The sequence below is a fragment of the Mobula birostris genome, chromosome 22, assembly GCF_030028105.1.
Source record: "Mobula birostris isolate sMobBir1 chromosome 22, sMobBir1.hap1, whole genome shotgun sequence".
Lineage (NCBI taxonomy): Eukaryota > Metazoa > Chordata > Chondrichthyes > Myliobatiformes > Myliobatidae > Mobula > Mobula birostris.
This window is the reverse complement of record NC_092391.1, coordinates 59367047-59394373: the sequence shown is the minus strand read 5'-3', so window position 1 is coordinate 59394373 and position 27327 is coordinate 59367047. Positions and strand designations below refer to the sequence as shown.

General features: G+C 40.1%; 1 protein-coding gene across 3 annotated transcripts in view; it reads left to right on the top strand.

The window, feature by feature from the left end:
- dgcr8 (DGCR8 microprocessor complex subunit) overlaps positions 1-27327 on the top strand; it is an 81955-nt gene that overhangs the window by 19347 nt on the left and 35281 nt on the right. For all 3 annotated transcript variants that reach the window (XM_072240849.1, XM_072240848.1, XM_072240851.1), the window contains exons 7-9: positions 5846-5947; positions 7834-7932; positions 9406-9488. In XM_072240849.1, the coding sequence (XP_072096950.1) occupies positions 5846-5947; positions 7834-7932; positions 9406-9488 (284 nt within the window). The remainder of the gene's footprint in view (positions 1-5845; positions 5948-7833; positions 7933-9405; positions 9489-27327) is intronic.

Sequence of the window (27327 nt, the reverse complement as noted above, 5' to 3'; positions counted from 1 at the left end):
GGCCAAATTTGAAGAAATGAGAAAGGATCTAAAAAGCGTGGATTGGGACAGGTTGTCCTCTGGCAAAGATGTGATTGGTAGGTGGGAAGCCTTCAAAGGGGAAATTTTGAGAGTGCGGAGTTTGTATGTTCCTGTCAGGATTAAAGGCAAATTGAATAGGAATAAGGAACCTTGGTTCTCAAGGGATATTGCAACTCTGATAAAGAAGAAGAGGGAATTGTATGAAATGTATAGGAAACGGGTTAAATCAGGTGCTTGAGGAGTATAAGAAGTGCAAGAAAATACTTAAGAAAGAAATCAGGAGGGCAAAAAGAAGACATGAGGTTGCCTTGGCAGTCAAAGTGAAGGATAATCCAAAGAGCTTTTACAAGTATATTAAGAGCAAAAGGATTGTAAGGGATAAAATTGGTCCTCTTGAAGATCAGAGTGGTCGGCTTTGTGCGGAACCAAAGGAAATGGGGGAGATCTTAAATAGGTTTTTTGTGTCTGTATTTACTAAGGAAGCTGGCATGAAATCTATGGAATTGAGGGAATCAAGTAGTGAGACCATGGAAACTGTACCGATTGAAAAGGAGGAGGTGCTTGCTGTCTTGAGGATAAATCCCCGGGACCTGACAGAGTGTTCCCTCGGACCTTGAAGGAGACTAGTGTTGAAATTGCAGGGGCCCTGGCAGAAATATTTAAAATGTCGCTGTCTACGGGTGAAGTGCCAGAGGATTGGAGAGTGGCTCATGTTGTTCCGTTGTTTAAAAAAGGATCGAAAAGTAATCCGGGAAATTATAGGTCGGTGAGTTTAACGTCATTAGTAGGTAAGTTATTGGAGGGAGTACTAAGAGACAGAATCTACAAGCATTTGGATAGACAGGGGCTTATTAGGGAGAGTCAACATGGCTTTGTGCGTGGTAGGTCATGTTTGACCAATCTGTTGGAGTTTTTCGAGGAGGTTACCAGGAAAGTGGATGAAGGGAAGGCAGTGGATATTGTCTACATGGACTTCAGTAAGGCCTTTGACAAGGTCCCGCATGGGAGGTTAGTTAGGAAAATTCAGTCGCTAGGTATACATGGAGAGGTGGTAAAATGGATTAGATATTGGCTCGATGGAAGAAGCCAGAGAGTGGTGGTAGAGAATTGCTTCTCTGAGTGGAGGCCTGTGACTAGTGGTGTGCCACAGGGATCAGTGCTGGGTCCATTGTTATTTGTCATCTATATCAATGATCTGGATGATAATGTGGTAAATTGGATCAGCAAGTTTGCTGATGATACAAAGATTGGAGGTGTAGTAGACAGTGAGGAAGGTTTTCAGAGCCTGCAGAGGGACTTGGACCAGCTGAAAAAATGGGCTGAAAAATGGCAGATGGAGTTTAATACAGACAAGTGTGAGGTATTGCACGTTGGAAGGACAAACCAAGGTAGAACATACAGGGTTAATGGTAAGGCACTGAGGAGTGCAGTGGAACAGAGGGATCTGGGAATACAGATACAAAATTCCCTAAAAGTGTCGTCACAGGTAGATAGGGCCGTGCAGAGAGCTTCTGGTACATTGGCCTTTATTAATCAAAGTATTGAGTATAAGAGCTGGAATGTTGTGATGAGGTTGTATAAGGCATTGGTGAGGCCGAATCTGGAGTATTGTGTTCAGTTTTGGTCACCAAATTACAGGAAGGATATAAATAAGGTTGAAAGAGTGCAGAGAAGGTTTACAAGGATGTTGCCGGGACTTGAGAAACTCAGTTACACAGAGACAATGGTAGTAGGATTGGATGCTGAGAAACTTTTGATTCGGTTAGTTGGGCATTCCTATACAGAGTGTTAGGAAGATTCGGCTTTCAAGAAAAGTTTATTAAAGTAATTCAGACTCTATATGACAGCCCTACAGCCCGAATTAAGATAAATGGGGACCTCTCTGACTCCTTCATCTTAGAGAGAGGCACTAGACAGGGATGCCCAATTTCTCCTCTCCTTTTTACGCGATATATTGAACCGCTTGCCCAACTAATAAGACAGAGGGAAATCGTAAAAAGTATCAAGGTGGCAGGGATTGAACAGAAAGTGGCGTTATTCGCAGATGATGTTTTGGTCTATCTGAGTGAACCAGAAAAATCATTTATAGAATTGTTTACACTGTTGGATGACTTTGGGAATATATCAGGTTGTAAAATAAATGTAAAGAAAACACAGGTTATGTCCCTAAATTATACACCATCCAAAAAATTGCAGGATACATACGATCTTAAGTGGGAAGCTAAATCATTAAGATATTTAGGAATAACCCTGCTGAAGGATCTTTCAACACTGTCACAGGTAAATTATGGGCCATTAATCTCAGAGATAAAAGCAGATATGCATAGATGGAATCTTATCCCCTTTTTAAGTTTAAATTCAAGGATAAATACTATAAAAATGAATATTCTTCCTCGGTTATTATATCTTTTCCTTACTTTACTGGTGGAGGTGGATGATAATCAATTCAGGGAATGGGACAAATGGATTTCCCGCTTCATTTGGCAAGGAAAGAAGCCTAGAATTTGATATAACACCTTACAGTTAGGGAAGGAAGGAGGAGGTATGGTTCTTCCTTGCCTGAGAAATTATTTTTATGCCTCACAGATAACCCCTCTGTTATATTGGTGTAATAGGGAATATAAGGCTAGATGGAAGGAAATAGAATTTAGATTAGTTGACAGTTTTCCTCTACAGGCCTCAATAGCTGACAAAGGATTGATGGCCCAGTTGGAAAAGTTTAAAAACAGTTGGATAAATCTTACATTAAAAGTATGGCAGAAGGTGGTTAATTCATGTGGAATTAATAACATGTTAAAACTCTTTAGATGGTGTGCATATGATACTGAATTCCTTCCCAACAGAGGAGATAAACGATTTGAGCTATGGATAAAGAAAGATCTTACAACCTATCTCTCATTTATAGATAAATCCAAATCCTGCAGGACAAACATGGCCCGGAACATAATGACTTTTTTAGGTACCTTCAAGTACGAAACTATGTTAACCAGATTTGTAGATATATAGACCTATCAACAATAGAATTAGAATTTTTCAAGATTCTGAATTTGGCTTGCAGTTCAATACCTAGTAAATCAGTTTCTCGATTATATAATGCACTCTCCCATGCTAAAAATGTAAATACACTGTATATTAAAGAGAATTGGGAGAAAGAAGCGGGGTTGGTACTTTCAGAGGAGGCTTGGGGGGAAAATCTGCAGCTTTCAATGGTCCTCGACTAATTCTTTGACTTGGAGAGAACATTGTTGGAAAAACATTATAAGATACTTCAAGACCCCATATCAGGAAAAATATAAAGATACAAATGTGACGTGTTGGAGAAGGTGCGGCTCCAAGGAGGCAAATCATTTTCATATTTTCTGGGATTGCCCTAAATTAAGTCTATATTGGGAAGGTATTCATAGAACATTAGTTGAGGTACTTGGGTCCCAGATACCTCTGAACTTTGAGACGCTCTATTTGGGGCATGTATTGTTTCTTGAACAGAAGGAAGATATAAAGTTGCTGCAGGCCCTCTTAGCGGCAAGTAAGAAATCAGTCACTAGAAAGTGGCTAAATCCAATACCACCTACATTAGAAGATTGGCACGGAATTATCTTGGAAATATTTAAAATGGAAAAGTTGACTTACTCCCTGAGAATTCAAAAAGAAAAATTTTATCAAATCTGGAATAAATGGATTGAATATATAACCCCAATGCGAGCAGACTTTAGATGACTCTCCTAATGATTTATACTGCTCTTCTCATCAACACAGTAATATTGCTAACGTAAGCACCCCTAGTCTAAATGTCTTTTTTTTTGTTTTCTTTTGGAAAATAGAGACTTAACACAAGTAAAGGGCAAGATTTGGGAAAGGGATAAAAAATGAAAAAATTAAGTAAATAAGTACATAGGGATTGGATAATTATGTCTGCAGGCAGGAGCAAGCATGAACAAATTAGGATATAAACACCTACAATGGTTGTTACATGGGCTTACATACAACATTTTGGTCCAGTGGAAATGGTCCAGAAGGGTTATATGGAAACTATTATTACTATTTTTCTTAACAACTAATACCATTACTTAGCCTAATAGATTAGAATTACCACAGTACATAATTATCTATTTAAGTGCCTAATTTCCTTTTATATCATCTCAATGTGTACTTAAGAATGTATAAATAATTATAGTTCTATACATATAAAAAAATGGAAAAGGTTATATGTGTGAAAAAAGTACATGATATTTGTGAATTCCTTATCCAAATAAAAATAAAATTTAAAAATAAAAAAAAAAGAGAAACTCAGTTACAGAGAAAGGTTGAATAGGTTAGGACTTTATTCCCTGGAGCGTAGAAGAATGAGGGGAGATTTGATAGAGGTATATAAAATTATGATGGGTATAGATAGAGTGAATGCAAGCAGGCTTTTTCCACTGAGGCAAGGGGAGAAAAAAACCAGAGGACATGTGTTAAGGGTGAGGGGGGAAAAATTTAAAGGGAACATTAGGGGGGGCTTCTTCACACACAGTGGTGGGAGTATGGAATGAGCTGCCAGATGAGGTGGTAAATGCGGGTTCTTTTTTAACATTTAAGAATAAATTGGACAGATACATGGATGGGAGGTGTATGGAGGGATATGGTCCGTGTGCAGGTCAGTGGAACTAGGCAGAAAATGGTTCGGCACAGCCAAGAAGGGCCAAAGGGCCGGTTTCTGTGCTGTAGTTTCTATGGTTCTATGGAACGCTCTACTTTAGCGGGGGAAATACGGGACAAGGGCGGTCCTGTATGGGAGAAACCAATTTAGCCCAATATACGGGATGTCCCGGCAAATATGGGACAGTTGGTAACCCTATGTTCAAGTTCAACAGTGCGTGACAGGGAATGAGGAAAGGTGCAGCTGACTCATATTGTTTCCTCGCGGGCCGGTAGCACATGCTTTGCAGCCCGGTGGTTGGGGACCGCTGCTTCAGAAGAAAGAGGGAGAGGGGGTGGGTTTCTCATTGAAACCTCCTGAATATTGAAAAGTCTAGATGGAGAGGATTTAGAGAGGATAGAGAGGATATTTCCTATAGTGGGAGGGTCTAGGACCAGAGAGTGCAGCCTCAGAATAGAAGGACACCCCTTTAGAATGGCGACGAAGAGGAATTTTTTTAGCCAGAGGGTGGTGAATGTGTGGAATTCATTGCCACAGATGTCTGTGCAGGCCAAGTCATTGAGTATTTTTAAAGCAAAAGTTGATAGGTTCCTGATTAGTAAGGGCGTCAAAGGTCGTAGGGAGAATGGGGTTGAGGGGGAATAATAGATCAGCCATAATCAAATGAATGGCAGAGCAGAGTTGATGGGCCAAATGGCCCAATTCTGCTCCTGTGCCATATGGTCTTATGATTTGCTTTGTGTTTGATTATCCTCCAGCTGCATCACAACATTCAATTTACTCCATTGACTGTTGCTTCACTGTAATTCCATATTATTACAAAGTAAGAAAAGCTGTGATCTGGAACACAAGACGATCTTCGGTGATGCAGCCAGATAATATATAATGAACCATTTATTAAAAAATAATATATGTATAATGTATGTATTTATATATTGCATTAATCATCATAACTAGTTGAGCATTTAATGAAAATTTGATTGAGCAAGTATGAGGCATTTTTCATCAAGTGTATGATTTATTTCACAAGGGATAAATGATTAATTTAGTGTTGGTAGTTAATCTGGATATTGTATTTCATTTAATGAAATTTTACTATTTAGTATTCTGAACATAATTCATGAGGGCTTAAAACAGCTTGTAACTGAAGCTTTTGATTCCATATTCTTGTCATTTCTTTGTCAGAGTTTGTCATTAATCCAAATGGGAAATCAGAAGTTTGTATACTACATGAATATATGCAACGGGTCTTAAAGGTTCGCCCTGTTTACAATTTTTTTGAATGTGGTAAGTTTCTCATGATAAGCGTATTTTCCAAATTTTTGTTAAACATTATGCTCCATTTGCCTCTGCAATCGAATTTATTTATTGTGATACAATGTGGAACAGGTCCTTCAATCCATGCCACCCAGCAGTCCTCCCCCGATGTAACCCTAGCCTGATCACAGACCAATTTACATTGACCAGTTAACCTACCAACCTGTGTGCCTTTGGACTGTGGGAAGAAATCTGAGCACCATTTATGGGGAGAATGTACAAACTCCTTACAGGCAGTGTGGTGGGAATTGAACCTGGATCGTCTATACTGTAAAGCATTGTGCTAACCACTATGCTACCTGGCTGCTGCCTAGCTGTGGCAAGAACACTTTCTCTATTGGAGTTCTTCAATTTGGGTCTCCTGGCATACGTTGCAATAAAATGTTTGTGAACCCTTTACAATTACCTGGTTTTCAGGTCATCCAAGCAATGATGATAGGAGTCAAGGCACCTCCTTTAATGGAGTGCTGTCTGTCAAATGAGATTATGGGATGTGTGCTTCACTGCAGAGGTCCCCAGCCTGGGTCCACGGACCCCCCTCGGTTATTGGAAGTAGCCCATGGCATAAAAATAAGGTTGGGAACCCCTGGTTCGGTGAGACCTTGGGGACAGGCAGAGAGAGGACCTAATGGGTTCTTGGAAATAGTGTTGTGGTGGCCTTTGTCACAGTGAGACCCCAGGAAGAGGGATGAAGTGATTTTTCAGCCTGACTAGTAAAAGTTGCTTTAAATATTAAAGAACCATTATTAAAAACAATAACTATATATACACTGTAATTAAAAAGTACATGATTTTCTGTTTCCACTCTATAATGTCCCTTGAATCCTGAATATTATCAAAAACATTTATTGATCCTCTTTAAAAGCAAGTAATGCATAGAAATTAGCCATCTGTTCTGATGTGGGGGATGGATTGCAATAGTTGTAGCCCAAGGCAATTTTAAATTTAGCTTCCCTGCAATTTAAAGCCATTTTCAATTGATTTTACAAGTAATTTATTTATTATCGACTTTTAAGAGCCCTTATTCCAAATTTTCCCTGTAATTTAGACTGATATTTATGTTCAGAGGGTGTTGTAAAGCATAGGGTGGTTTTGTAGTCTCTACTGGGAGTACCACAAACACAAGAAAATCTGCAGATGCTGGAAATTCAGAGCAACACACACAAAATGCTATAGGATCTCAGCAGGTCAGGCTGCACCTATGGAAAAGAGTAGACAGTTTTATGTTTCAGACCATGACCTTTCTTCAGAACATCGTATTTTGGGCTCTTGGCCTGAAAAGTCGACTGTTCACTCTTTTCCATTGATGCTGCCTGACCTACTCAGTTCCTCCAGTATTTTGTGTGTGTTGCTTTACTGTGAGTACATCATCTTTGCTGAGCTCCAGAAAAGAGAGCAAGGGGATAATTGCATGCTTAATGACTGTAAGTACTTGTATTAAAGTTCACAACCGCAATCCAGCCCAGGATGCAAGCGCCTAAGAGGTCGATCAGTTATAAAGCCAAACTGGGAGAAGCAATAAATCCAACTTTGCTGATCTGGTCTTCGTCCTGAGAACCATTTCCTGAAAGCACATTAAAACAACTGGCTGTTTAAACTGCTCTGTCATACAACAATGGATGTTCCACCCAGCAAGACTATATATGGTTGTATTTCTGAGATTTAAATTGCACAGTTGATGGTGACTTAAATGAAGTACCTTTTGGTACCTAGCCTGCTTATTTCCAAATATAATTAAACAACTTTACTGCATTCATTTAAATAAAGGAGTCTAAATTAAGGCTCCAACTTAAAATTATTCTCGGAAGTTCTTTGGTTCACTGGTATCTTTTAACTTCTAGTTGCATTTATTTCAGAAAATCCAAGTGACCCTTTTGGAGCCTCAGTGGTAATTGATGGAGTCACCTATGGTACCGGAACTGCCAGTAGTAAAAAGCTTGCAAAGAATAAGGCTGGTAATGGTTGTTTTGTTATAATTTAACTGCCAGTGGTGAGAGTGGAGGTAGTGCTGAGAAAGCTGACTATGTTTCAGTAATGATGGATTGGTGCATCTTTCACACTTTCGCAGTTATTCATATTAATTCCCCAATACATTTTCCCCACTCTGACCTTTCACCTCACCTGCTGATTAAATCTCCAAGTCCCCTCCCTCTTCCCTTTCTCCCCTTGTCCACTTCTACCTCCTATCAGATTCCTTCTTCTCCAGCCCTTGACCTTTCGCACCCACATGGCTTCACCTATCACTTTCCAGTTAGCCTCCTTCCCCTCACCCACCCAATTCTGGCATCTCACCTTTCCCTCTCAGTCCCAAAGAAGGGTCTTGGTCTGAAATGGCAACTGTTTCCTCTTTTCCATAGATGCTGTCTGACCTGCTGACTTCCTCCAGTGTTTTCTATGTGTGACATTTTAAATTAGGTTTTTTTTATGGTAGTGTAATAAATTCCGCTGTGAACCCGGTTAGTTTCAGGACGAGAGCATGGGAACTGGGGACCCAGTGAAGTTCTGGTGAGCCAACTGCCAAACCATCATGATTCTCAGGTGGCAAGTTAATAGAATTTTGCTGTAACGTTTGAAAGAAAAGAATTGGAAGTTAGACATAACTTCTTACTCACTGCCCATTACACTGCTGCCATTTAGGACAGCAATGAAGGTACTCCCTCTCTGTCTGTCCATACCATTGCACTCAGATGTAGAAGGATTCTTCATTGCTGTTTGCACAACAATTTTGTTTTACCAGTCAAGTAAACTGAATCTGGAGGACCGGTGGACCACTCTTGGTCTGGCCTCTACCCTTTGACCTATTTGGCCTTGGTGACTCAACCAAGAGCCAAAGCGTAAAGCCCTGGCTCCAGCCTCTGAGTCATTGAGGCATGACAAGCCACCAAACTCAACAACAAGGTTGTGGTCCTCTTAAAGGGAGACCGTCATTAGAATGTGGGTCATTGGGACTAGGATTAAGGATCAGCTTTATTTGCCATATACATCTACATGTATTAGGAAATTGCTGTGGCATGTTGGCGCAACATGTAACATAAAATGGGAACATTCATCAAAGAAATATCTTTTTTAAAAAAAAAGGTAGAAGTACAGATATGAAGTAAAATATGCATAAATACCAACATTAATTTGACTAGATGGATTCTTTTCATGTAGAGCCAGTATGGATGACTCTCTCCTAGGCTGTGATAGTACAAGGATTTCATTCTTGAGGATGCAAGCTCTTTCAAGAGGAGCATTTTCTAAGTCAGTGGCCTAAATTAGATCAAACTACTCCTCTACAACCATACTGCAATTGTCCACGTACAATGGTTTAGTTATTATTGTTGTTTATTTGTAGAGAGTAAACAGGTTTTTTATTTTATGGACGTGTAGTTTAAAACCTATTGTGCATAATTTCTACATTTCATATTCTCCTTTATCTTTGCCAGCCCGTGCTACACTGGAAATCCTCATTCCTGACTTTATCAAACAGACCTCTGATGAGAAGCCCAAAGACAGCGATGAACTTGAGGTAAATACGATGTGGTTTAAATCTCATTTTGTGTTTTTTTTTAAATCTGATTTTCTGTTTGCATTCTCTGTTAATCAATGGTCTTAAAAGCAGGGCGTTGTAAATGGCAATAGGCCATGCAGTCCCTTGAGAGTGTTTCTTCGTAAATTAAAATTGTAACTGATCTGTTCTTGGCTCTCCACTGTAGCCATATTAATAATTTGCAGAATAGCACTGTCTAATATTCTTCATTGTTTTCTTGGAAGTATCCCAAGTCCTACTGTTGTTAGTTTAATTTTATTTAGAAATGGAACAAAATAGAACTTTATTGTCATAGCTCAGAGCAACGAGATTGTGGTGCTACTTCAGTCCATGCAAAATAGATATTTACAATGCATGCAGTATGGCATAATTTTTTTTAAAAAATCTTATTTACATGCAGAAACTGACTTTTATAGTCTATAAAGGCCATTGGCAAGCTGGAATTCAGCTAGACAACACCCCTTGGAAGAAGCCGTTTTTCAGTCTTGCTGTCTTGGCTATGATGTTTCTGTATCTCCTACCAGATGACAGGAGGTTGAACAGACAGTGTCCGGAATGGGGATGTGGCTTTAATGATGTTACTAGCAGGCATCGAAAGTTATAGATTGTTTCCAGGTCCAGTAGTTGAGTACAGCACAGTAACACAATCTTCTGCCCCAGTGAGCCCACTTTGCCCAATTACATCCACATGTAATTAACCTACTAACCCATACTGCTTTGGAAATTAGGAGGAAACTGGAGCACATGGAGGAAACCCATGCGGTCATGGAGAGAATGTACAAAATCCTTACAGATAGCAGAGACAATTGAACCCCATTTGCTGGTACCGTAAAGCAATGTGTTAACCACTGTGCTACTGTGCCCAATATCAAGGCTGAAACAAAAACTCAATGAGTAGGGTTTTTTAATTTAAACCATGCCAGTTTGGACAGAAATGCTCGTATTTTCATTTTTTCAATAGAGGGGAAGGATTTGTGTACATGGTGAAACAATGTAGTTCTTATTCCTATTGACAATCTGCAGATTGTAACATCTGTATAGATAGTTGTGAATGTGATCTAAATCGTATACACCTTCAAAAAGGAGAGGCAAATGTGACTAGTAGCTACAGAGAGGTCTCCCTGCTCTGTGCCATGGGGAAGGGTATCACCAAGGTGCCCGTCGCCTGCTTCCTGATTTTTAGCCGCTCTCCACCACATGACAAACGCAGGGAGCAGTGTCAGCCACTGGCATTTTTTTCTACCTTGAGTAATTGGAGCCTGCCAACCGTGCCCCTCAGATTTAATTGTCTACAGAAACTCATCACTCTTTGCAACTGCTTCATGACTGCAGGCAAGCAGTGATCTACAAAGCAACCAACTGCAGTGAAGACCAGTGTCAAAGATTAAGGATTAGCTTTATTTGTCATAACGTACATCAAAAAGTACAGTGAAATGTGTCGTTTTGCACCAACGGCAAACATCAAACAGTACAGCCTAAGCACAAGCAACTCAGAAACACCAAACACTAATTCCTCCCCCTTCCCAAACATTGTCCATATCCCTCCATCTTCCTTACATCCATGTGCCTTTTCAAGTATCTTAAAAGCCTCTAATGTATTTGCCTCTACCACCATACCAGGGAGTGCATTCCAGGCATCCACCACTTGAGTTTAAAAAAAAACTTGCCTCTCACACCCCCCCTTGAACCTACCCCCTCTCACCTTCAATGCATGCCCTCTGGTATTAGTCTGATAGTGCTGACAGCAGCCCACAACTCACTAACCCTAGCCGTACTTCTTCAGAATGTGGCAGGAAACCCAGACAGTCATGGGGAGAACATAGAAACTGCTTACAGACAGTGGTGGGAGCTAAGCCCCAATTGGAGATCATTAGTGGTGTAAAGTACACCACCCATTGTCGACCCTGTAACAAGCCAAGAGTTAATGCCGACTGCATGGGAGAGGATATGGGACCATGGAAGAAAGGGATGGGGAGAAGCACCAGAGGGAGGTGATGAGCAGGTAAGAAGATTAGGTGAAAGGAAAACAGGAATGGGGAATGGTGAAGGGGGGGGGGCATTTACCAGAAGTTAGAAATTGATGTTCATGCCATCAGGTTGGAGGCTATCTAAACAAAATAAAAGATGTAACTCTGTACCAACCTGAATCCACTGCTCACTGCCCTCTGTCAGTGAAGGACACTTGCAAATTTCTAAAGAAGTACCATGGTGAGCATTCTATCTGGCTGCATTGTATGGGGGTGGGGGGGGCGTGGTGGCTACTGCACAGGATCAGAAGTAGCTGCAGAAAGTTGTGAACTCAGTCAGCTCCATCATAGGCACCAACCTCCGTAGCATCCAGGACATCTTCAAGGAGCGGCGCCTCAAAAAGACTGTGTCCATTATTAAGGATGACCATCACCCAGGACATGGCTTCTTATTGCTACCATTGAGGAGGAGGTATAGGAGCCTGAAAGTGCACACACAATGATTCAGGAACAGGTTCTTTCCCTCTGCCATCTGATTTCTGAATGGACATTGAACTAACATTAACATACTTAGATTTTATTATTATGTATTGCATCGTACTGCTGCCACGTAACAAATTTCACAACGTATACCAGTGATATTAAACCTGATTCTGATGCTAAAATCTTCAAAACAGTACCCATGATCACTTATGTTTACTTGAATTGGTGAAAGAGCTTTCTGCTCCATGCTTTGAAGAACTTTTAGCAAGCCCTACACATCTAGGCCTCAAACTGCGGTGGCGTCTCTTTACAGCTACCCAGGAGAGAGGCCTCGGAGCTTTTGTGCTTCACTGAACGCATTGTGGTGTGGCGTCCAAGCTGGAGTTGTTGCTGCTCTCCAGTGTTCGCTTGGCAGAAGACAAGCTATATTATGTTCGACTATAGGCTCCTGCAAATTTCATGGGGCTCGAGGTTGTAAATGGTGACATATACAGTTGCAAGAAAAAGTTTGTGAACCCTTTGCAATTACCTGGTTTTCTGCATTAATTACTCATAAAATGTCTGATCTTCAGCAACCTTACAATAATAGACAAACACAATCTGCCTAAACAATCGTCCGTCCATCCGTCCTTCCCTCCTTCCCTCCTTCCCTCCTTCCCTCCTTCCTTCCTTCCCTCCCTCCTTCCCTTTATTAGTTTCAACAACAAACACAATACAAAAAGTAAGTACATAGTAATTGGGATTATGTTAATTGATAATAATTATTGAAGTTTACAGTCAGGTAACACATAGTTAGAAACATCCCAAGATCACACAGATTAACAACAAAATATATAAAGAGTATACATAAAATGTAAAATATCATAAAAAAAAGAAAAAGAAAAAAAATCCCCTAAAAAAAAACTTATCTACCAAAACTAAAGGAAAACTATGGAAAAAAAAGAAAAGAAAGGGCTATTATGATACCTCAGAACCAATAGTGTCGCCACTTCCGCTCCTCTCCCCATATATTGAGATCACAAAATAGATTTGGCAAGGGTCAAATTACATCATGTGGAAGTATTGAATAAATGGTCTCCAAGTCTCATCAAATTTAATAGACAGGTCAAAAATAACACTTCTAAATTTTTTTCTAGATTTAAACAAGATATAGTTTGAGAAAACCAATGAAATGTTGTTGGAGGACTATTCTCTTTCCGATTCAATAGTATAGATCTTGTAGCCATTAAAGTAACAAAAGCAATCATCCGACAAACTGAAGGGGTCAAATGATGTTTTTCTATCATTGATAAACCAAAGATGGCAGTAATAGGGTGAGGTTGTAAATCAATGTTCAAGACAGTGGAAATAATATCAAAAATATCGTCCAATATTTCTTCAATAAAGGGCAAGACCAAAACATATGAGTTAATGAAGCTATCTCAGAATGACATCTATCACGTATAGAGTTTATATGAGAGTAATAACAAGCTAATTTATCCTTAGACATATAAGCCCTATGTACAACTTTAAACTGTATCAACGCATATTTAGCACAAATAGAGGAAGAATTAACTAATTGAAAAATTTTTTGCCAATTCTCAGTAGGTAAGGTAAGCTTAAATTCCCTTTCCCAGTCATTCTTAATTGTATTGGAAACATCTGGATTTATTTTCCTTATCATATTACAAATAATTGCTATTGAACCTTTCTGAAAAAGGTTTAAATCCAAAACTGTTTCCAATATGTCAGTGGAATATGAAATCCGAAAGGTAGTAAGAACAGTATTTAAAAAGTTTCTGATCTGTAAATATCTAAAAAAAAAGTGCTCTAGGTAAATTATATTTATTAGATAATTGTTCAAAAGACATAAAACAATTATCTGAAAATAAATCAGAAAAACGTATTATACCCTTTGTTTTCCAAACCAGATATGCTTGATCCAAAAAAGGTTGAAAAAGAAAGTTAGATATAATAGGGCTAGTTAAAATGAATTGATTCAGTCCAAAAAATTTTTGAAACTGAAACCATATTCGAAGAGTATATTTAACTATTGGGTGATCCATTTGTTTGTCCAGTTTAGAAAAGTCAAAAGGAAGTGGGGTCCCAGTGAAAATCCTGAAACAGAATTGCATTCAAGATTGACCCATTGTGGACTTGGAACTGTATCCCAATTCCATGTCCAAAATTTTAAATTACGAATATTAATCCCCCAGTAGTAGAATCTAAAGTTTGACAATGCTGAGCCGCCCTCCTTTTTGGGCTTCTGTAAGTGTCTTTTACCTAATCTAGGATTTTTATTCTGCCATATGTATGAGGAAATTTTTGAATCAACATTATCAAAGAAGGATTGTGGAATAAAAATTGGCAATGCTTGAAATAAATATAGAAACTTAAGGTAAAATAATCATCTTAACAGCGTTGATCCGACCAATTAATGACAAAAACATTGGTGACCATTTAGTTATCAAACCATTAATCTGATCAAGTAAGGGTAAAAAATTAACCTTAAATAAATCCTTGTGCTTCTTAATAATTTTAACTCCTAAATAAATAAATTGATCAGTAACTAATCTAAATGATAAATATTTATAAATTGGAACCATCATATTTAACGGAAAAAGTTCACTCTTATTAAGATTCAGTTTGTAACCAGAAAATTTGCTTAACTTATCCAACAAGGATGAAGTTGCAGGAATGGATTTTTCTGGGTCAGACATATATAATAGTAAATCATCTGCATATAATGATAACTTATGTATCTCCTTCCCACGAGTAATACCAAAAATGTTTGGTGAATCTTGAATTGCAATTGCTAAAGGTTCTAAAGCAATATCAAATAATAAAGGACTCAAAGGACAACCCTGTCTAGTGCCACGAAATAATCGAAAAAAGGGAGATCTTTGATTATTAGTCAAAACCGAAGCTAAGGGAGTATGATATATCAATTTAATCCAGGATATAAATATCAGGCTAAAAATGAACTTCTCAAGTGTAGTAAATAAATATGGCCATTCAACGCTGTCAAAAGCTTTCTCAGCATCTAATGAGATAACACATTCTGGAGTTCTCAGTGAAGGAGTACAAATAATATTTATTAATCTCCTAATATTAAAAGATGAATAGCGAATTTTGATAAATCCAGTTTGATCCCCGGAAATAATTTGAGGTAATACCTTTTCTAACCTAGATGCTAGTATTTTAGAAAAAATTTTGGAATCAATATTCAATAAAGCTATTGGTCTATATGATGCACATTCAGTAGGATCCTTTTTTATAAATTAAGGAAATGGAAGCTTCATAAAATGATTGTGGCAGTTTACCTATAATGATTGCATCTCTAAAAACTCTGCACAACTGGGGAGAAAGAATAGAAGAGAAAAACTTTAAAAATTCTGCTGTATAACCATCTGGGCTGGGTGATTTACCAGAATTCATTGAAGAAATGGCACCCATTATTTCTTCATCTGTAATAAGTGTTTCTAACTTTAAACGTTCATCGGGTGTTAATTTCAGAAAGTTTTAATTTCTAAAAAAAATCTTGCATCTCCCCGGGATCATGAGGAAATTCTGACTGATATAAAGATGTATAAAATTCTTGAAAAGATTTATTAATCTCATCATGATCAAAAGTAACACAGTACTCTAATCGTAAGGATATAAATGCAACAGGTTAGCAATGATAAAACACACATGTACACAGAACTAGGGTAATAGGAATCAACCAAACTCTATGGCAGTCTAGGGGTAAAATGATCAGTCTTAAGTGGCGCAGAGTTCAGTTCAGCTTAGTGCAGTTCGCAGTAATCGCTGTTGTGCCATTGGGGAGAGAGAGAGAGATATGCAAATTTTGATTAAAGCAGACCTTTGATGTTCTTCGCAGTTGGCTTTCGGGCGGACCCTTTTATTTCTTCTATCCCGCTGTGGTCATCGACTGTGACCCCTCCGTTCCGGATACGACTGTTCTTCCGCGGTGAACCCAGCACCCAGGCAAGGGCGGACACACACACCAGGTTCCCACCAGTCGTACCTTTTCACCCTGTGAGTCTATGGTCGGTTCCCTCGAACCAGACCTCCAAACTTCCACCAACTTGTGGGGGCACACCACTTTTCCAGGGTCTCGTTATCTCAGGATCTCGTGGTGTGTGTGGTGCCTTAGCGAACCTGTTCTTTTTATCCCCCTGCTGGGGTATCGCCTGTCCATCAGACTTCAAACAGTTCAGGTTCAAAGCAACCATGTTTGTCAATATCTGAATTATGTTTCTTCCTCGTTAATCTCTCTCTTCTCTTTTATTAGCATTTTGAATGTTTCTCCATTGTCTCCCTTATCTCTCTCTCATTAACATCAATCTTCTGATAACTTGGTTTGTCATCACAAAGTAAGTTGGAATTAAAACACCATTGTCTAGTATTAGAAGGTATATCCCATAACTTAATAGAGAGATTCAATGGTGCATGATCAGATATAGCAATGATATCATAGTTACACTCAATTACAGATGGAATTAGACGAGAGTCTATAAAAAGATAGTCAATCCTAGAATAAGTATGATGTATGTGTGAAAAGAAAGAAAATTCTTTATCCTTGGGATGTAGAAATCTCCAAATCTCAGAGATTCCAGAATCGATCAAGAATGAATTGATAAGAGAGGCCAACTTATTCGGTAGTGCCTGAGTTGGTACAGATTTATCCATTGAAGGATTTAAGCAACAATTAAAGTCACCCCCCATTATCAACATATAATCACTTAAATTAGGAAAAGAGGTAAATAATTGTTTAAAAAGTTCAGGGTAATCCACGTTCGGGGCATAAACATTAACCATAACAACTTTCTTATTAAAAAGTAGACCAGTAATTGACAAGAATCTACCATTCGGGTTGGAAAATGTGTTGTGATGTACAAATGCAATTGAAGAATCTATGAAAACTGAGACTCCTCTCACCTCAGCTTTGGAGTTTGAGTGATACTGTTGTTCCTTCCAAAACTTAAAAAAATGCTGATTATCCTCTTTCCTCATGTGAGTTTCTTCGGCAAAAATAATATGGGCATTCATTCTGTGGAATACTTTAAAAATCTTTTTCCTTTTAATCGGATGGTTTAGTCCATTCGTATTCCAAGAAACAAAGTTAATCCTCTGAGCCATGTTAACCATAAATCAGTCTTTTGTTTATATAAAGGGTTAACCAGGGTATAAACCCATATAACCGGAAGAGGAACCAGCATTCGGAAAGGAAACGGAAGTTGTGACAAAGCAGACGTTGTTGTAGTTCAGAATTAGCCTGATGGGGGAAAAAAAAGACAAAGCACCCCACCCACCCACCGCCCAAGAACCCTAAAACTAAGCCAAGAGAGACCGGAAAGCTAACTAAGGCTAAATCTACCCCCATTTCTCCAGAAGGCAGCTCCCAAATATATGTTGGTAAAAAGACCACCTAAGAAAAAACTACACTATAGCAGCGAAAAAAAAAAACCCAATAAACTTCACAAATACAGTAAAACAAATACTTTAGCATTATAATCACTAACATGCTAATAAAATAAAAAGAAAAGAGATACCAATACATATTATTCAATGTAAAATATTTGTAAGGCAAAACAGGTAAATATAAAAAAAGGTGTATCCGGGAAGAAAAGTATTATGGGGAGAAGAACCCAAAAAGATGGCGCTGTAAGAAAAAATAAAGGTATAATGGAAAGAAGAAAACAAAACGCCATCATGGTTATACCACAGGGGAAAAAAAAATAATATTCCCCCATACAATATTAAAAAAATATAGAAAATAAACGATAATAACGGTAAGATTAAGTATAAAGAATACCAACACGACCGATCAAAACTAAATGTCTTATACTTATAAAAGTCAATCTTCAAAAATGAATCGTATGACAAATAGAATTTGAAAAAAAACGAAAAGCCAATATCACAAGGATCGTATATTAATTAAACCGTGGCGGCTGATTCAAGTTCTTCCAGAAAGCTTTGAGCAGCACTTGTAGAGTTGGAAAAAAAAGTCGCGTGCTGTTCGGAGGAGAAATTCTTAAGCGAGCAGGATACAGTAATGCTGGTTTAAGATCTTTTTGGTAGCATTCCATCATCAGAGGTTTGAAAGCCAATCGCGCTCTCATTAATTCAGGGCTAAAGTCCTCATACAGCTGGAATTGATGGTTTTCAAATTTAATCATTCCCTGCCATTGGGCTACTTGTATGAGTTGCTCTTTGACATGAACATAATTAAATCGGATAATTACTGGTCTTGGTTTAGCTTGAGAATCTGAATTATTCCGAAAAATACTGTGAGCACGGTCAAGCAACCGGAGGGTCATCCGGGAATTCAGAGCTAAACGCAGTCTTTAAAAGTTTCGAGAAGAATACTGAAGGGTCTCCAGTCTCAGCTCCCTCGGGGAGACCAAGTAAACATAAGTTCTTTCTTCTGGATCGGTTTTCTAAATCAGTGATCTTAAAAATTTAAGACTCTCCAGCTGTTTATCTGTCGAAGAAGCTTTTTGTTCCAAACTCTCGATTTTTTTTCATCTTTTGTGCATCTCCCTTCAGTTCAGTGATAGTGTTTTGTTGCTGTTGAACTTGATGGTCAAGCGCACCAAAAGTTTGCAAAATTGCCGTAATCTCTTCTTTAAAGCTTCGGCTTATTTCATCAACATGATCTCGAAACAAATTCATCAACACTTCATAAGTTATCTCAGGATGTTTAGGATCAGATTTCTTTTTTCCGTCGCCATTGGCGTCTTTTGCAGGTTTAGCGTCCCGAACTTTTGGTTTTGTAGCTGGTTCTCTACTCACCTCTTCGAAGTTCAAAATCCAAACTTAAAAGTAAAATTAAAGAAAGGTGATCATAGATATAAAATGAAAAAGTAACGAAGCGAAGCGGAGAAGTGACCTCAGTGCATTAGCGCCATCTGGAGAATGAACAACTTCTTGTCAGTAAACCATTTGAACAATCTAAGTCTCGGTTCCAAAAGGTATGTGAACCTCTGTAATGCCTTCTGCAGAAGCTATTTGGAGTTGGGTGTTCTAATCAATGAGATGAGATTGGAGGTGTGGGTTGTAGAGGTGCCCTGCCCTATTTTTTTAAAAAAAAAGGACACATGAAGTCAGGTTACTGTTGACTCTGCTCTTTTCAAGTGTAGTGGTCTGTCACCTGAAGCTTAATAGAAGTTGGATGTTGTAACAAGGCAATGATCTGAAACACAGGAGTAAATCAACAATAGACTGGTTTAAAAAGCAGAAAATTTGTATTTTGGAATGGAATGGCACAGTTCAAGTCCAGACCTTAACCTAATTGAGAGTCTGTGGCATGACCTAAAGAGGGCTCTACGTGCAAGGTATCCCGGAAATATTGATGAGCTAAAACAGTTTTGTATGGAGGGGTGGTCTAAAATTCCTCCTCACTGTTGTATCTGCAACTGCAGGAAACGTTTGGTTGAGGTTATTGCTGCTAAAAGAGATTCTACCAGTTATTAATCACAAGGGACAGATACATTTTCCAACTTAGACTGTGAATAATTAAACAATGTGTTCACTAAAAACGTGAAAAGTATAATTGTTTGTGTGTTATTAGTTTTGGCAGATTGTGTTTGTCTACTGTGAATTAGATGAAGATGAGACCACATTTTATGAGAAATTAGTGCAGAAAACCAGGTACTTATAAAGGATTCACAAACTTTTCATTGCAACTGTGTATTTTTGTGTGAAAGTATTTCACTTGACATTTTATATGTATTTTCTATCTTATACATGCTATGTGTGACTGTTGGTACTGTGTTTTGCACCTTGGACTTGGAACGCTCTTTTGTTTGGTTGTGTTCGTGTATGGGTGAATGACGTTTAAACTTGAACTTGATGTATATCAGAAGGAGTGCTGCAGCTTACAAAGTATCCACCTCTGCCATCAGGTTCCACTTGTAGGTAAGTCTGCAGTTCTTACACTTGGCCCTGTCAACCACCTCAGGTCCCACAAAGATGAGAAAATCTGCAAATGTAGGAAATCCAAACAACACACAGAATGCTGGAGGAACTCAGCAGGCCAGGTAGCATCTATTGAAAAGAGTGAACAGTTGATGTTTTGGGCTGAGACCCTTCGTCAGAGCACAGTTTCTCCAGCATTTTGTGTGTATTGCTCAGGTCCCACAAAGCTGGAGTGAAAACAAGCCCTCGATCCCAGTGAGCTGAACACTTGGTCACTGAAAATAATAAGCACAGATTTATCAAACTATGCCTGACTATGTAACATCTGCTGACCTTTATGCATCTATTTATTAACACAAAACTTTCCTGAAGGATTCCAACTCCAGTAATGAGCACCGCAGTGAGTTGCTGAGATCAGCTGCACAGCTGGTAAAAATCTCTTTGTAATTCCACCAGAGATTACTGTTTTCAGAACGAACGGTGGTGTTAATTCCTTTTGGACCTGTGATGCTTATCATGTAATTTCCATATGTCTACATTACAATTGTGTAATTTTGAAATAAGATATATTATGTACTTGCAAAAAATTAGTCTTCACAAGCCAAGTCATAAATCACTACGAGGCTGGAGGAAGCGATAGCGTGCCGCGCGCGCAACCCTCCGGTGAAAATGATATCGTATCTGTTAAATGGGGGCCATGGACAATTCTGATTTGATGGAGACAGACGTGAAAGCACAGAGGAACATCTGGAGAAATTTCTGAAACGCAGGTTCACTGCTGTTGTTACTGCGCGATCGAGAATCTTCCGGAGGGAAGGCCTCAAAATCCCTGGCTTTGCCTGCTATTGGCGACCAAGATTGAGGTTGAATCGTTCGGATAGAGATGGTGCTTGGTACTTGGTGTCGGAGAGCTGATCGGAGGCTCGAAATTTTTGGACGACTCAGAGTCGGACTGTGGTTGGGCATGGCAGGGAGAGTTTTTCTTCCTTCTCCCATCTGCGTGAGATGTGGGACATTTGAGAGACTTTGAACTTTTTACTGTGCCATGGCCTGTTCTTCATCAAGTTATAGTATTGTTGCACTGTTGTAACTATATGTTGTAATTATGTGGTTTTGTTAGTTTTTTTCAGTCTTGGTCTGTCCTGTGTTTTGTGATACCACACCGGAGGAAATATTGTATCATTTCTTAATTTAATTTCTCCACTACTAAATGACAATAAAAGAGGACTGCATGTCTTCATAATCTAAATCACAGAAAGGGGCCCATCAGCTCATCTAGTCCATGCTGAATCATTCATCTGCCTAGTCCCATCGACTTGCAACTGGACCATAGCCGTCTGTATCCCTCCCATCCACAATCAGTCAGGCGTAATATCACCGACATATGTCATGAAATTTGTTAACTTTGTGGCAACAGTACAATGCAATACATTAAAGAGAAAAAAAGAATTATAGTTTAAGTATATAAAATAGTTAAATATGTACTGCAAAAAAAAGAAAAAATGTGAGGTAGTGTTCATGTGTTCAACATCCATTTAGAAATCAGATGGCAGAGGGGAAGCAAGCTGTTCCTGAATCGTTCAGTGTGTGCCTTCAGGTTTCTGTACCTCCTCTCCGATGGTAGCAGTGAGAAGAGAACATGTCCTGGGTGATGGCAATCCTTAATGATGGATGCCACTTTTCTGCGGTAACACTCCTTGAAGATGTCCTAGATACTATGGAGGCTAGTGCCCATGATGGAGCTGACAAATTTTACAACTCTCCAGCTTACTACAATCCTGTGCTGTAGCCCCCTCTCCACTGCCAGACAGTAATGCAGCCAGTTAGAATGCTCTCTACAGTACATGTGTAGAAATTTGGAAATGAAATATAATTTCCCCCGGGATCAATAAAGTATGACGACGACGATTACTACTACTACTACTACTGCTACTACCACCACCACCACCTGCCGTGCCTTCTTTATACAATAGCTGCTTTGATATATTGGGTCCAGGTTGGGTCCTCAGAGATATTGACACCCAGGAACTTGAAATTGCTCACTCTCTCCACTTCTGATCCCTCTATAAAGAATGGTGTGTGTTTCATCATCTTACCCTTTCGAAGTCCACAATCAGTTCTTATCCATGTGCTTCTCTAAATATTTCTTAAGTGTGGCAATTGAACCCACATCCACTGCTTGCGCTGGCAGCTCGTTTCACCCTCTCACCACCTAAGTGAAGAATTTCTCCCTCCTATATTTCATGTTTCTCCCATTAATAAGTTTTTAAAAATGTTTTTGTTCATTATTCTTGTTTTTGATGGTTAGTATTTACTGTTTAAAACGAAGCACAGAAATCATTGTGGACTTCAGGATGGTGCAGATGAATCATTCCCCTCTGCAAATACAGAGAGTGAAGTGCACCAAGTTCCTGAGAGTTCACATTACGGATGGCCTCACCTGGTCCCTTAATATTTCCTCCCTGAACAAGGAGGCACAGAGAGCCTCCACTTTCTAAGGAGATTGAGACAAGCGAGGCTGTCCCCCATCCACCTTAACTGAGTTTTATAGGAGCATCACTGAGAGCGAACTGACAAGATGTATCCTCACCTGGTATGGGGGCAGCCGAGCATCAGACTGGAAGTCCCTACAAAGGACTGTGAGAAGAGCCAAGAAGATCATTGGGGTCTCTCTGCCATCCGTCAAGGATGTTTATCCGGAGCGCTGTGTATTATGGGCCCTTCAGTGTTATTTCGGATTCCATCCATCCATCTCGTATCCTCTTTGATTTTCTACCATCAGACAGGAGACTCCGATGCATAAAGACAAGAATGGACAGGATGGGAAACAGTTTCTTCCCTCAGGCTATTGGCTTCTGAATTCCCTGCCACATCACATTTGAAATGTCACCGGATAATTTCTACTGTAGAAACCATAGAAAAAACTACAGCACAGAAACAGGCCTTTTGGCCCTTCTTGGCTGTGCCGAACCATTTTCTGCCTAGTCCCACTGACCTGCACAGGGACCATATCCCTCCATACACCTCCCATCCATGTATCTGTCCAATTTATTCTTAAATGTTAAAAAAGAACCCTCATTTACCACCTCGTCTGGCAGCTCATTCCATACTCCCACCACTCTCTGTGTGAAGAAGCCCCCCCCTAATGTTCCCTTTAAACTCTTCCCCCCCCCCCCCACCCTTAACCCATGTCCTCTGGTTTTTTTTCTCCCCTTGCCTCAGTGGAAAAAGCCTGCTTGCATTCACTCTATCTATACCCATCATAATTTTATATACCTCTATCAAATCTCCCCTCATTCTTCTACGCTCCAGGGAATGAAGTCCTAACCTATTCAACCTTTCTCTGTAACTGTTTCTCAAGTCCCGGCAACATCCTTGTAACCCTTCTCTGCACTCTTTCAACCTTATTTATATCCTTCCTGTAATTTGGTGACCAAAACTGAACTCCAATACTCCAGATTCGGCCTCACCAATGCCTTATACAACCTGATCAAACATTCCAGCTCTTATACTCAATACTTTGATTAATAAAGGCCAATGTACCAAAAGCTCTCTTTACGACCCTATCTACCTGTGACGACACTTTTAGGGAATTTTGTATCTGTATTCCCAGATCCCTCTGTTCTACTGCACTCCTCAGTGCCTTACCATTAACCCTGTATGTTCTACCTTGGTTTGTCCTTCCAACGTGCAATACCTCACACTTGTCTGTATTAAACTCCATCTGCCATTTTTCAGCCCATTTTTTCAGCTGGTCCAAGTCCCTCTGCAGGCTCTGAAAACCTTCCTCACTGTCTACTACACCTCCAATCTTGGTATCATCAGCAAATTTGCTGATCCAATTTACCACATTATCATCCAGATCATTGATATAGATGACAAATAACAATGATCCCTGTGGCACACCACTAGTCACAGGCCTCCACTCGAAGAAGCAATTCTCTACTACCACTCTCTGGCTTCTTCCATTGAACCAATGTCTAATCCAATTTACCACCTCTCCATGTATACCTAGCCATTGAATTTTCCTAACTAACCTCCCATGCGGGACCTTGTCAAAGGCCTTACTGAAGTCCATGTAGACAGTATCCACTGCCTTCCCTTCATCCACTTTCCTGGTAACCTCCTCGAAAAACTCCAGTAGATTGGTCAAACATGACCTACCACACACAAAGCCATGTTGACTGTCCCTAATAAGTCTATCCAAATGCTTGTAGATTCTATCTCTTAGTACTCCCTCCAATAACTTACCTACTACAGACGTTAAACTTACCGGCCTATAATTTCCTGGATTACTTTTCGATCCTTTTTTAAACAACGGAACAACATGAGCCACTCTCCAATCCTCCAGCACCTCACCTGTAGACAGCGACATTTTAAATATTTCTGCCAGGGCCCCTGCAATTTCAACACTAGTCTCCTTCAAGGTCCGAGGGAACACCCTGTCAGGTCCCGGGGATTTATCCACTTTAATTTTCCTCAAGACGGCAAGCACCTCCTCCTTTTCAATCTGTACAGTTTCCAAGATCTCACTACTTGTTTCCCTTAATTCCATAGACTTCATGCCAGTTTCCTTAGTAAATACAGACGCAAAAAACCTATTTAAGATCTCCCCCATTTCCTTTGGTTCCGCACATAGCCGACCACTCTGATCTTCAAGAGGACCAATTTTATCCCTTACAATCCTTTTGCTCTTAATATACCTGTAAAAGTTCTTTGGATTATCCTTCACTTTGACTGCCAAGGCAACCTCATGTCTTCTTTTAACCCTCCTGATTTCTTTCTTAAGTATTTTCTTGCACTTCTTATACTCCTCAAGCACCTTATTTACTCCCTGTTTCCTATACATGTCATACAACTCCCTCTTCTTCTTTATCAGAGTTGTAATATCCCTTGAGAACCAAGGTTCCTTATTCCTATTCATTTTGCCTTTAATCCTGACAGGAACATACAAACTCTGCACTCTCAAAAAATTTCTCCTTTGAAGGCTTCCCACCTACCGATCACATCTTTGCCAGAGAACAACCTGTCCCAATCCACGCTTTTTAGATTCTTTCTCATTTCTTCAAATTTGGCCGCCTTCCAGTTCAGAACCTCAACCCTAGGACCAGATCTATCCTTGTCCATGATCAAGTTGAAACTAATGGTGTTACGATCACTGGAACCAAAGTGCTCCCCTACACAGACTTCCGTCACTTGTCCTAACTCGTTTCCTAACAGGAGATCCAATATTGCATCCCCTCTAGTTGGTCCCTCTATATATTGATTTAGAAAACTTTCCTGAACACATTTTACAAACTCTAAACCATCTAGACCCCTAACAGTATGGGAGTCCCAATCAATATATGGAAAATTAAAATCCCCTACCACCACAACTTTGTGTTTCCTGCAGTTGCCTGCTATCTCTGTGCAGATTTGCTCTTCCAATTCTCGTTGACTATTGGGTGGTCTGTAATACAATCCCACTAATGTGGCCATACCCTTCCTGTTTCTCAGCTCCACCCATAAGGACTCAGTAGACAAGCCCTCTAATCTGTCCTGCCTGAGCACTGCTGTAATATTTTCCCTAACAAGCAATGCTACTCCCCCACCTTTCATTCCTCTGCCTCGATCACATCTGAAACATCGGAACCCTGGAATATTAAGCTGCCAGTCCTGCCCCTCCTGTAGCCAAGTTTCACTAATTCCTATAACGTCATAATTCCACGTGTCAACCCACGCCCTCAACTCATCCACCTTCCCCGCAATACGCCTAGCATTGAAATATATACACCTCAAAAGATTTTTACCACCACTCACAACCTTTCTATTAGCGGATTTGCTTGAACTTTTAACATCATTTATTTTCACCCCAGCCACACTGTCAGCTCTGGCACTCTGGTTCCCATCCCCCTGCAAATCTAGTTTAAAGCCTCCCCAATAGCACTAACAAACCTCCCTGAAAGGATATTGGTCCCCCTGTAGTTCAAGTGTAACCCGTCTCTCTGGTACAGGTCCCACCTGCCCCAGAAGAGGTCCCAATGATCCTGAAATCTGAAACCCTGCCCCCTATACCAGTTCCTCAGCCACTTGTTCATCCTCCAGAGCATCCTATTCTTACCCTCACTGGCACGTAGCACAGGTAGCAATCCTGAGATTACCACCCTTGAGGTCCTGCTTTTCAACTTCCTACCAAGCTCTCTATACTCACTGTCCAGGACCTCCTCACTCTTCCTTGCTATGTCATTGGTACTGATGTGCACCACGACATCTGGCTGATCACCCTCCCACTTCAGAATGTCATGCAAGCGATCAGAGACATCCTTGACCCTGGCACCCGGGAGGCAACAAGCCATCCTGGATTCTCTGTCACGACCACAGAACCTCCTATCTGCACCTCTAACTATCGAGTCCCCTATCACTACCGCTCTCCTCTTTTTCCACCTTCCCTTCTGCACTGCAGAACCAGACTCAGTGCCAGAGATCCAGCTACTGCAGCTTGTCCCAGGTAAGTCATCCCCCCCCAACAGTATCCAATGCGGTATACTTGTTGTTGAGGGGAATGGCCACAGGGGAACCCTGCTCTGCCTGCCCTTTCCTCTTCCCTCGCCTGACAGTGACCCGATTTCCTGTCCTCTGCTCCTTTGGCATAACTAACTCCCTGTAGCTACTATCTATAATCTCCTCATTCTCCCGACTGATCTGGAAGTCATCCAGCTCCTGCTCCAGTTCCCTAACGCGGTTTGTTAGGAGCTGTAGTTGGATGCACTTCTTGCAGGAGTCGTTGTCAGGGACACCGGAGGGCTCCCTGACTTCCCACATCCTGCAAGAGGAGCATTCCAACATCCTGCCTGACATTCTCTCTACTCTAAACAATCTGAACAAAAAACTTACCGGAACCTACCCTGGCCTCTGCCTGTTCTCACCGAAGCCTGTTGAGCCAAAGCTGTCCCACTCTGACTCAGTCCACTCTGACGATGGCCGCTGTATATGGTTGTCTGCTTTTAAACCTTGGCGCACTGTGTCACGCGCCTGCGCAGTGCAGACCCTTCTCCCCGAGCAGTGTTTTAAAAAAAAAATGACTTTTTCTACCCGATTTCTTCGCTTTCTTCTTCTCAGCTGCTTGCTTCGACCCTACGATATTTAATTTGTGCACTTTATGCGTAATTCATCTGTAGATTTTATCCTGACTTTCCTAAGTTATTGTGTATTATATGCGTGCCATGTGTACTACCATGCTGTACACCCTGGTTCAGAGAAACATTGCCTCATTTGATGGTATACATGTGTATTGTTAACTAACAATGGACTTGACTTGTACTTGGCCAATTGTAAGGATTTTACACAATGAGTCCAAGGAATCCTGGATGGTAGGGATATTGAGAAATGAAGAGCAAAAAGGTACTTAACATTTAAATTAAGAGGGCAAAGGAAGAACTGTCAAAGTAGTACAGGCAAAGTTAGATTAAGGAAAATGAATCTAA